Source organism: Rhinoderma darwinii, chromosome 1 (genome assembly GCF_050947455.1).
Source record: "Rhinoderma darwinii isolate aRhiDar2 chromosome 1, aRhiDar2.hap1, whole genome shotgun sequence".
NCBI lineage: Eukaryota > Metazoa > Chordata > Amphibia > Anura > Rhinodermatidae > Rhinoderma > Rhinoderma darwinii.
The window spans coordinates 118,135,296-118,148,001 of record NC_134687.1 but is presented as its reverse complement, the minus strand read 5'-3'; the positions used below and the strand labels follow the sequence as shown (position 1 = coordinate 118,148,001).

The 12,706-nt window shown below is 38.8% G+C and overlaps 1 protein-coding gene across 1 annotated transcript in view; it reads right to left on the bottom strand.

The window, feature by feature from the left end:
- The window catches only part of PDGFC (platelet derived growth factor C), a 319,189-nt gene that overhangs the window by 65,921 nt on the left and 240,562 nt on the right, over positions 1-12,706 (bottom strand). Inside the window, exon 4 of the mRNA XM_075860312.1 lies at positions 2,061-2,241. Within this exon, the coding sequence (XP_075716427.1) occupies positions 2,061-2,241 (181 nt within the window). The remainder of the gene's footprint in view (positions 1-2,060; positions 2,242-12,706) is intronic.

The following is a 12,706-nucleotide window of genomic DNA, read 5'->3' as shown; positions in this document are numbered from 1 at the left end:
ACATAAAGGTACAACGTCTTTTCATAAGTGACATTCCGCTTAAAACATATCTGTCAATATCTGTCCCTTCAGTCGTCAAGCTGAAGCACATTTCTTCAGTTCATTCTCAAACAAACTGCTGTAGGTTGCATTACCTAAGCATGAAAGCATTTCTACTCTATTATCACTGGACAAACAGTTTTACTAGAGGGATTTCTGCTAATTAAAAAGGTCTGGGAACGATATTATAGTTGAAGGAGAAAATACATGAATGTTCATCAGGACCATATTAAAGCTTAAAGAAAGTGAATAGATGATATAGAAACAATCAACCAGTGCGGAATCACTGTGTAATGGCTCAATTCCCCTCCATTGTCAGGACTTTTATATAGAGAGCTTTGTAGGCAGATTGTAAACATCCACAAGAGCTTAGACACGTGATGTGATGTCATGTCGTCTTTGGGCAGTAATTCAAAGTGATCGCTTAATGAAGAAGTTGTTTAAGGTCAAATGTCTGCTTAAGCTATTATTTCCATTTATGTAGGGCTGTAACTTGGAATACATAAAATAGTGCAACTTCAGCAGAAATACCTTCTTAATGTTTCTGGCCACAACAACACTGGCGTCATCGCTTGCCATTATGTCCCTGATTATTAAATAAGAAGATAGAGTAAAGCCTGCCATAGACACTACACCATACCAAGGAAAGACCATACATGTAAAGAGGATCTACTGACAATTTAATGTATGCGGGGGCCATAAGACATCGCTGAGAGCCTGTTCTTATGAAAAAAACAAACAAGGTGGGGGTTTGCCCATCTGATTATATTCTTTGACTCCTAAAGATAAGTGTAATGGAGGGTTCTGGCAGAGACTCGTCCTTTGTACCACTATAGAAATAAATGCACATTCAGCACGTCTTTACATGCATGTTAATAATTGCATCAATTATTTTACTTGTTAGTCACCACAGTCTATAGATCAGCAATTATCACATAAGTAACAACAATACAGATTATTTTAAGAAGGGTGGGTTTATTTTGAGAGTATTGTTTTTTATGCTGTTGGACTTGGTGCATATGAATGAAGATTATTACTTTGATGTGAGCGGGTAAGAGATTGAAGGTGGGAAACATAGAAAACTTTATCATGCCCATATACAGATGTATCCACTCTTGCCTTTGTTTGAAATTGCTTAAGGACTCCAATTTCTCTTTAAACCAATGCAATAAAATATTGCAACATCCTTGCAAAACCCTTAATCGGTGAAGTGTTTAGACAGTGAATAGACATTCCACGGGATGTCTATTCACAATCTCTGCACTTCGTTACTCTGTCTGTGGTAGTTACAGCAGAGGAAGCGTGATCTCGCGAGATCTCGCTGTAAATGACAGGTTACAACGAGATCACGCTTCCTCTGCTGTAACTACCATAGAAACTGTAACGAAGTGCAGAGATTGTGAATAGACATCCAGTGGATGCAACTCATTAGCATAAATCTAAAATCGCTAATAAAGTGGTAAAAATAGATAGTTTTTTTTAAATAAAAAGCACTGCTGTCACCTACATTATAGCGCCAATCTCCTTATGTAGGAGATAGGGCACTTATAATGTGGTGACAGAACCTCTTTAAGAGATCCATTACTGTGATCTATATACAGAATCAGTAAAAATTATGACAAATGGGTGGAAGGAACTCAAAAGAGCGTCATCTGCATATTATCACATGGTATTATGTAAAGTCTGACCCTGGCAGTAAGTGTCAATATCACTTTCCAAAAAGCCAGAACATAATTTACAGATATTGAATTTCCTTGTAAATTGGGAAAACAGTTATGCAAGAATTTTCGCATGACTGACCACAAACTAAAATCACTGACACATCCCAAATCAGCAAAGTGAAACACCTGGGTATATATTTAGTTTTCTTGAAAGGAATACATTGCTCTCTGAAGAAAGTTGTTTACTTTTCATTAACTTTTTTGGGGCCTTTCAGAAGCGTATGACCTAAAACGATCAGGTTACAGAAATACAGTGCTGTCATTTAATTACTATACTGAGCCGCGAAGTAATCTGCTTACCGGGGTGAGAAGAGTATAATGGATGCAGAATCCTGGTTCAGAGGGAAAATACTCATCTGATACAAATCGTATCCGGATCTGGTTTCCTTTTGATATCTGCTTGCTGGGCACTACTTTAGAACCACACCAACGTCCAAGTTTTGCCCCATCACTGGGGTCTTCAATCTCCACAAAATCATACCTATTAAAAGAAAGGGTAAAGTTATTTAATGTCAGAAGAAAACAACCCTGAGTTGCCAAATTCTGGGTCCTTATAAGAATCTGATATTGTTAAGAGACATATTCCATGAGATTGCTACTCAGTTAGGTCATTCTATGCTGTGCCTTATTCTGTGAAAACTTCAAGATGTTCAACCCAAAAATAAAACAACAATTCTCAAGAGGCGTTAATGATAATTACTTTTTGAGCAGCTGAAAAGTTAGTATTTTTGTGAACTCTTCAGGCCGAGTTCCCACGGGTCGGATACGCGTAAAAGCTGTGCAGTGTATCCGACATGGAACCCGCAGTACTTTCTGTCCGTAAAATTGTTACGGAATTCGGATGGAATTTCCGCTGCAGAAAAGCGTTTGAAAAAAACAAAAACCTCGATTCTTACCCCCTCTGTCCTCTCTGCGAGTAGTCTGGCCATCTACGATGACGTTGCAGGCTATGTGAAACTGCAGCCTGTGATTGGCTGCAGCGGTCATATGGGATGAAATGTCATCCCAGGAGGCCGAACTGCAGGAAGAAGGAGGGCGTTCTGGGTAATTATGACTTTTTTGGTTTTCCGTAGTTGCTGTTTTTGCGGCGTAATCTCTGTGAATACACTGCAAATGTTGCAACACTTGGCTTTCTTTTGCGGGATTTGCATCCCCATTGAATTCAGTGAGTAAAACCCGCAACGGAAAATCAACTAAAACGCAGCATAAATTGACAATTGTTTTTTTTTTTCCGCAGCATGGGCATGAGATTTTCTAAATCTAATCCACTTTGCTGCTACTGTAAATGCTGCGGAATTTCCGCACAGAATTACGTTGCGGAAATTCTGCATCATTTACGCTACATGGGAACCCGGCCTCACGGGTAAACTACAAGGTAAGTTCTTATACAGTACGAAGAACCCATACACTTATTTTATGAAGAACATACATTTTTGTGATATTCCCATATTAACAAATAAGAAATACTGCATGACTCCAGGCAGTGGCATTGCTATGTGGGGTTCAGAAGCAGCAGATTAATTGGGCCCAAAGGGCTATCTGCCACATAAAGAATGATGGTGATTCACAATAATTGCACAATAATGTAATAAGGCTTGAAAGATCTATCTTATTATACAAATAAATGCATAACTCTAGATGATAGATAGTTTTATTACTTGTGTCTGGTTAGATGGCTGTCAATTGAGCAGTATAAGGGCTTATTTTTTGTGGGATGAACTGTCGTTTTTTATGGTACCATTTTGGGGTACATGCAACTTTTTGACAACTTTTTATTCTATTTTGTGATTCTGGCGTTTTTTTTACGGCATTCACCGTGCTCGTTAAATAATGTTATATTGTAATAGTTCAGACTTTTATGGATGCGGTGATACCAATTATGTATATTTTTTTACAATGCTTTAGGGGGAAAATGGAATTTTTTTTTTTTTAACTATTCATATTTTTTTGTACATAACAAATTTGCACTTGAATCTTGACATTGATCTTTCGATTGCTTGCACTGTATACCGCAATACTAATGTATTGTAGTATATCGTATTTCTGATATGCTCAGTACGAAGATGCACTACAAAGATGGCAGATGCACTACAAAGATGGCTGAAGGGATGATGGGCTGTCAGAGGTGCTCGCCATCCTCGTTCTAATGCTTTAGATGCCGCAGTTGCTATTGACCATGGCATCCAAGAGGTTAAACGAGCCGGATCGTTCTCAAGTGCGATCCCACTCGTTACAGTGAAGTATGTGGTGCGACCTTTTGGACGGAATTCCCTGCGTGTTCTAGGTTGGATGCGCTGCAGACATTTCCACGCCGTATCCGCCCTGTGTGACCATAGAGGTAGTCATACTTCTTGAAGATGAACTGATCTTGTGCATTTGATTAGTACTACTTGCTGCTATCTACTCTTAATGATTGTGGAAGTAGGAAGGTTGTACCTATTATCAAATTGTCATTAATGGCCGCGCCTTGTTCGTGTAAAACGGCTGTTTACCTGCAAAATCGTGCGGTTATTAATAAATACACCCTTTATGGCATCAGGATTTTGCAGGTAAACAGCTGTTATACGCGCAACAATGTGCGTTAACAAGCAATTTGACAGCCGAGCCGAACAAAGTGCCAGTGCAGCTGTCAGTCGCATTGTGTACCCTCACCAAACTCTCATTGGTTATAGTGCATGTATGCAATATAATTAATCAATCACCATAGTAACTACATCAACAACAGTGTCAATCATCAATTACTTCATGTGCAGATACAGAACCCTGTATTATAAACACCATTTAGGTGATACAATATTAGTAGAAGTCCACATACCATAATCTTATGGCCGATCATTCTCCATATCCAATTAAACGGACATTGGCACATAATGAAATGATTGTAGATTGGGTTTGTAAATAAAAAAACAGTGCTACAGTCATAGTAGCTATCATATGTGCTACCGTCATAGTGTCATGGATGTAAATGACATGTAACTACCCTCATGCTGCGCTTGTGCTAGCACATGCAAAGTAGTGTCAACGACCCCAATTATTAGCCAAAAATGATTCAATTCTCAAAAAAATTCAATTTTTTGTTCTGACCAGAGGTTATTTAGTTGTTTAGGCCCTGATAAATAAAAACATAGAAATGATATGGAATTTTCCATGACTGTAGGCGTTTTATTTGTAATATTTTCCATGACTATAGACATTTTATTTTTAATATGCTGTTGTATATCTTCATGGTCACAAAATGTCATTTTATAAGCAGGTGCTGAGAGGAAACATCCTCTTGTTCTAAATCCTCCATTGACCATACAGCAATTTAATCCAAAATTCCCTCTTTTATGCCATAATATTTCAGACATAATCACTCAATAATCCATGAACCACCTGCACTGTAATACCAATCAGTGCTACTCCCCGTGCCAACACAGCTGGACTATTTCTGCAAAGCTTCTGGTATGCTGCATTTTATCATAGGAAGTCTCCCCCAATTAAAATTATGCCAAAAAAAAACCTCCTCTCTACTTTTAAACCCTTTTTTAAACACATGTTCAAATTTTATGTCCCAATTAACAGCAGCCACAGACGCAGCATCGATTAATAATGATAACCCCTATTTTGTGTATTTACAGATGTGCCCTTTTTTTCTTATCTAAACATATCCTGAGATGTCTGCCACAAGATGAGCAGCTTTGAAAAAAACGCACATGATTTTGTCACGAGATATCTATGTTATATGTGTCTATATGTGGCGACCCAGTGGTTGTGATGTGAGTTGCAGCCTGTCTAGGATTTTGCTAGCATGTCGCGATATTGTATTTAAATTGTTTGATGAGAAATTTGATTGCTTAACCAAATTCAAGCAACGGTAATTGTGGACAAATCAGTATCTCACCATAAAGATCTTGTGTTTTTATTTATTTAACCGGTTAAGGACTAGGCTGTTTTACAGCTAAATGACCAGAGCAAATTTCACAATTTTCCTATGCGCTTCTTTAGATGACTATAACTCTGCAGGTGAATAATGTTCATCTTTGAATTTTACACTATTTTTAAAGGACAGATAGGGCTTTTTTTTAGTGGCATTTGTCAGTATATATCATTTTTATTTTTTTCTCTAAAGTGGGCAAAATTGGAAAAAAATGCAAGAATTTAGCAATTGCGTCAGTTTATGCTACCATTTTTCACACATGGTATGGACCACGGACAAAATTAATCTCCTTTCACATTCTTCCACTTCTCCAGTGCATGGGGATACCAAATATGTGTGCCTTATTCACTGTGCGGGCATGTGCCAGGGCTTGGCATAAAAGGAGGCTTTTTGGCCTTTTCGGTCCAGGAATTTTGCATTTGATTTTATAGCAGCATACTGTTTTCTTGGGGGTCTAATGCTGCTGAAACATTAGAAACACCCCATAAATGACTTCATTCACACAAGTAAACCCCACAAGGTTTCCTTCAAGGGGTTTATCATATTTTTAGCAAGTCCAGTTTTCTTCTGAAAGTTTCTTGAATAAGATTGAACAAAAAAAAATCAGCGCTTTTTTAGCAAATGCGTCAGTTTAGGCTAGTATTTTTCACACACGGTATAGACCACGGACAAAATTAATCTCCTTTCACATTCTTCCACTTCTCCCGTGCATGTGGATACCAAATATGTGTGCTTTATTCACGGGCATGTGCCAGGGCTTGGCATAAAAGGAGGCTTTTTGGCCTTTTCGGTCCAGGAATTCTGCACTTGACTTTATAGCCGCATACTGTTTTCTGGGGGGGCCTAATGCTGCTGAAATATTAGAATCACCCCATAAATTACTTCATTCACACAAGTAGACCCCACAAGGTTTTCTTCAAGGGGTTTATCATATTTTTAGACAGTCCAGTTTTCTTCTGAAAGTTTCTTGAATAAGATGGATCAAAATAAAATTAGCAATTTTTTAGCAAATGCGTCAGTTTATACCAGCATTTTTCACACACGGCATAGACCACGGCCAAAATTAATCTCCTTTCACATTCTTCCACTTCTCACGTGCATGGGGATACCAAATATGTGTGTCTTATTTATCACATAGAGATGTAGGAGGGCGGACGATAGAAGAAGCTTATTTCACAAATCGCTTTTTTTCAAAGCTGGTTTTACAAAACTCAACAGAGTTTCTATAACACTTCCAAAAAATCTGCTCTTGAAGCAGAAATCCCAAAATATTCATCTAGGGGTATAATGGGAATTTATTTTTTTGGGTTTTCTAAAATAAGAAATTGCAGGTTTATGCAAATGGAGCTCTCCAGCAGATGAACTTTAGAGAATATGCAAACATGACATCCACACCCCACCCATTCCCTCCTTCACCCTTGGAGTAAAATCAGGGGAAAAATAAAAACGTAATGTAGGGCAAATATATTTTCAACGAATTAACTAAAATCTAATAATGCAGAACAGTGTGGTATTTTTTAAAACATGGCTCAATGCACAGGCCTGGTTGTGAGGGACATGAGGGACAGAAATATCGGGAATCTTTGCGGTGCCCGTCTTTTCTGCAGACGCGGTACTTTTTCTGGGGGTTGCTTCTGGTTGCTGTTGGGGAATCCGACTGATGAAGTGTCTTTCAGTCAGTCGCGTGACATCCTCAGACTGGGGGCATTCTCTGGTGTCCTGAACATCAAATATGAGGCCTTCAATAATTTTCTCCTGGAAATCCAGGTATGTGTCTCTGCCTCTGTTTTTTTTTGTAGAGCACGAATGAGTTGTGGATGGCCGCCTGTAACAAATAAATGGCCACTTTTTTGTACCAGGTTTTAGTTTTGCGTTTTACTAAATAGGGCTGTAAAACCTGGTCGCTTAAATCCACCCCCCCCATGTACTTGTTATATTCGGACACGCTCACTGGTTTGTGCTTGTCCGATGTTGCCCCTCTTTCCCTCACTGCCACTGTTCCTGCAGTATTAATCGTGCTTAGCACATACACATCTTTGCGATCCCTGAACTTGACCGCCAGCAATTCTTCAGATGCATAAGCACAGGAGTCCCCCTTTACCATGCGCTTCCCCACTAATTGCTGCGGAAAACCAATTCGGTTTTTGCGCATTGTACCACATGCCCCAGTCCTTGCAGCATGCAAATGCCTAAACAGGGGCACACTCGAATAAAAATTATCACAGCACAGGTGGTACCCCTTGTGAAGCAGAGGCTGCATTATCTCCCACACGATCTTACTGCTGGTGGAAAGATCAGGGGGGCATCCAGGAACATTTATTGTGCGGTCCCGCCCTACATAAATCCTGTAGGCGGTGGTATATCCTGACCCGCTTTCACACAATTTGTAGAGCTTAACGCCATATCTTGCCCTTTTGGAAGGTAGATATGGGCGAAAGCTAAGTCTGCCATGAAAGTTGAGGAGGGATTCGTCCACGCTTAGAGAGGGCTGATTTCCCCTGTAACTGGGGCTTTATAATTCTGTACATAGGTTTTTATAAAACACTGCTTTTTTTTTTTACAATATGTTACTGTATTTATTTTTTGACTTTTTTTTCCAAAGAAGGGACATTAATCTTACATAGATTTTTTTTAAGTACAATTAAATTACAATATATTGTCAAACTTCTGTATAGAAATATGAAGAGGTACAGGATAGGTGATAAGTGTGAGATCACTGGGGTTCCCACCACTGCAACCCCCACTGATCATGAGAATGGGGGTCTCGTGTCTCCAATTTGAATGGAGAGGCAGCCAGGCATGCTCACTGCCACTCCATTTAACTCTATGGGACTATACTCAGCTATTTCTGTCTGTCCCAGCAGGAATGCCGAACTGCTGCCCCATTAAAATGGGAGACATGGGACCCTCATTCTAGTGATCGGTGGGGGACCCAGCTGTGGCCAATTGATAATACGACATTGAGTGATTGAGTAGTACACTCCAAATGAAACTTCATGTGCAACAATGAAAATATATTGTTCCTTGTTCCTAATATGTATAAAGGTGGTTTCCTAGTAACGTTGATGGCTTTCCATTTTTCCCTGGTGCCACTTTTTAGACCATTTTAAAAAGAATGTAGTAATATGTCTGTATAGTGGAAGATGCAACAATCCTGGTTTTGACTGAAAAAAATTAATCAACTGTTTGTTAACTCCATTTTTGCAGAATTATAACCACAGAGAAAAAAATATTAACTAAACAAAACCAAAACAAGGGGGTCTCCATGCACCTTTATCAGGCACGTTCCATGAACACAAATAACATATGTAAAAAATGCCCCAAAAAAGTAAAAACACTACAAACTGCAGGCGTTTTTAACATTCGTTTTAAAACACAGAACAAAAACCAGTGTGAAGGAAGCCTATGGGCATGTTCAGATGGGGCGGAATTGCTGTTGAATTCTGCTGCGGACAGTCCGCAGTGGAAATCTGCAGCAGACATTTTTTCCATTGTTTTCTATACCTTTTTAGGTAACTTAGTTCAAACGTTGCGGAAAATAACAGTTCGGAAGTTAGGCAGAATGTTCATTCCGCAGCATGCATGGCAGTTCAAGAGGTTGTATCAGATTAAATAAAGTCTGCATTTCTCTTGCAGAAACAGTGCCACTTTTGTCCATGGGCTAGATTTGGTATTACAGCTTATGGCCATTCATTTGACCAGACCATTTTTTGTAATCTCACGCAATCCATTTAGTTTATGATCATATATCCCCGTGAAGGGATTAAATATACATTAGATAAATAATAATAATAATAATAATAATAATAATAAAAAACACTCATCAGGTTTAGCAAGCACAAGACAAATAATAAAAAAAATACTGGGAAGTAATTAAACTGAGCCAAATACTGTAAAACTAAAAAAGTGGTAAGTGTGTCTTGTATACATATAGATGTGTGTAAAAAAAATCAGTGTATAATTTGGATTTTGGACTTTTTGTACATTATAATACAGCTACTCATATTGTATTACGCTGCATACAATTGTTGAAACCAACCTAACAAGGATTTAAGAAACCTGCTTTATGAACCAATCAAACCTAACTTTCTCACGGCAACATGATACAGAGCATATAGCACTAAGTGGTTTATAATAATTACTCCCCTTTTCAAGTCTTTCCCTAGGGAACTGTAGAGGATTTATGTCCTTTTATGTTTAACAAACAAGTCTGGTTTGTCGACAAAGTTTCTGTTCTCATTTGGGAATTTATGAATTACTCATTTATTTTCTATAAGGCACAAATGCAGTGAGACTTCAGGGGTGATGGTGTTAGGATGGACCCTACTGCAAACTTCTGGGGAACCTTTGACAAAACATATAACTCCATAGAAAACTGAGCCGTGTCTGCTCGGAAATCTCAATGTGGTGGCCTCCCAGACCTTTATACAGGAAATCCATATAGTTAGCCAAATAGGATACATAGACATTATTTCAAAATCCCACAAACTGGAGCAAAGATTACTGAAAATAACAAGCACAATATTCCGTTTTCTTAAGATTTTTTTCTATTTATTTATGATATTAAGTAGGAAAACATTACACAATACTGGGACTCAAATCTTAGGCAAAGTGGAGGTCTGACACAAAAATGCTATTGTATGTATTTATTTTTCTTGTTGCTTATTTAGGGCCAACATATTCAGCAGCGCTGTACAGACACACAGGATCCAGCTTATAATGATTACATCTAAGTTCATAACTTACAGTAGATGTGATCCTTAGCTGGATCCCGTATATCATGCAGGATCAACTCTCAGTCGAGCCATCAGATTAGCTGAACTGACGGACTTGGCTGAGACAGAACTATGCAGCTTCTATGTATACAGAATACATAGAAACTATATCTTAAAAAGTATTTTTTTTTAATAAAAGTGATTTTCAAAATAGCTAAAAACACTAAATACATTCATTTAATAAAAAAAAATATTGCTAATAAAGGTGCACATAGCCTTTAAAGGGGTAGTCCACGACCGGACAACTGATGACCTATCCACAGGACCTCGCACCGATCAGTTGCTCCAGCTGCCTCCAGGCACGGGATGTTTTGAAGGGTATGCAGTAGTGAATAGGGAGCAGAGCTGCAGTTCTGCAGAACGATTGTTTTGCAGTGGTCGAAACCATCCGCCTTTCAGCTCCAACTACTGCATAGCCTTCAAAACATCTGGCACCCGGAGGCACCCGGAGCGGCTGATCGGTGAGGGCTCCGTGTGTCAGACCCGTACCGATCATATACTGATGACCTATCCTGTGGATAGGTCATCAGTTGTTCGGTCATGGACAACCCCTTTAAGGCACTGATGCCAGATAGATAGCACAGTGTCACAGTGGTTAGAATTGTTGCCTTACAGCACTGGGGTCCTGGGCCACATCTGCATGGAGTTAGTATCTTCCCCACCTTGTTTGTGTGGGTTTCCTCTGGGTACTGCGGCTTCTTACCACATTTCTCATGGTTGATATGAGTGCTGGATAACTTTGTTCCTGAAATAGTTGCAGGCCATACCCCGATAAATATGAAATAACTTGACATCTTGTAATTGTAATTACAGATATCTTTCCTCAGAAAATCGCTTTCTGACCATTATCAGTCAGTATGATATTGTAAAGTACACATACATTGTAGATTACACATAGCAATAAAACAATGTAGAATGTACAACACTCCAACCTGTTTTTTTTTCTAAATTGGAAGCAGTTGGCCACAAGCTTCTATGTCAGAGGGAAATCCTTGGGCTGTGCAGAATCAGCAAGTTTCAAAGAAGACACTGTGTACATTCCAGTTCTTATATTACATTTGTACTTTTTGTGTTCTACCAAGAACATTACATTATTTTACAATAATGTATAAAATTATTCAATAAGCAATCACACTAATATACAGGCAACTAATCTACCATCACAGATTGCATAAACATGCCTTATATAGGGTAATAAAATGTAGTGACATCTTGTAAGAGTTTTTTTATCAGGCAAATTACATTAACCCCTTCCCGCACCTTGACGTAACTGCACGTCAAGGTGAGCAGTAACTTCGCGCACCTTGACGTGCAGTTTAGTCTGGACTTTGACAGTTAACCGCCGCACGGCGCTACACCGCAGCAGTGGTTAACTGTGCAGGGTGTCTGCCCTGCATGCCCTGTTGCCAATCAGCGGCCCATGGCCGCAGATTTCGGCAATTAACCCCTTATGATGTGGCGGTCGATTGTAATCGCCGCATTTAAGAAGTTTAGAGCAGATCGGCAGCCCCCACATGAAATCATGGGGGCCACCGATGGTTGCCATGGCAACCGGAAACCAGACAATGGCATGCGGGCTGTCATTTACGGAAACCTATGAGGACCACCTGGAGGCTGCTCCTCATAGGCTTCCTGTCTGAGTGACTGTCAAGTCACAATGACAGTTAGAATACATTACACTACGTAGATAGTGTAATGTATTCTAGCAGCGATCAGAGATGCAAGTCTTCAAGTCCCCTAGTGGGACAAAAAAAAAAGTTTACAAAAGTTAATAAAAATGTTTTATAAATGTGTAAACATAAAAGTTGCAAAAACCAAAAATACTTTTTTTCCTATAATAAGTCTTTGATTATAGGAAATAAATTAACACTTTACAAAAAGTACACATATCTGGTATCACCGCGTTCGTAACGACCCAAACTATAAAACTATAATATTATTTTTCCGCACGGTGAACACCGCAAATAAATAAAAAACAATGCCAGAATCACTATTTGTTTTGTCACCCCCTCCCAAAATATAGAATAAAAAGTGATTAAAAGTCGCATGTACCCCAAAATAGAACCAATAAAAATTACAACCCGTCCCGCAAAAAACAAGTCCTTACACAAAAAATAAAAAAGTTATGGCTCTCAGAATATGGTGACATAAAAAATAAACAATTTTATTTAAAAAAAGTGATTTTATTGTGCAAACGCTGCGAAACACAAAAAAAAACTATATACATATGGAATCGCCGTAATCATATCGAC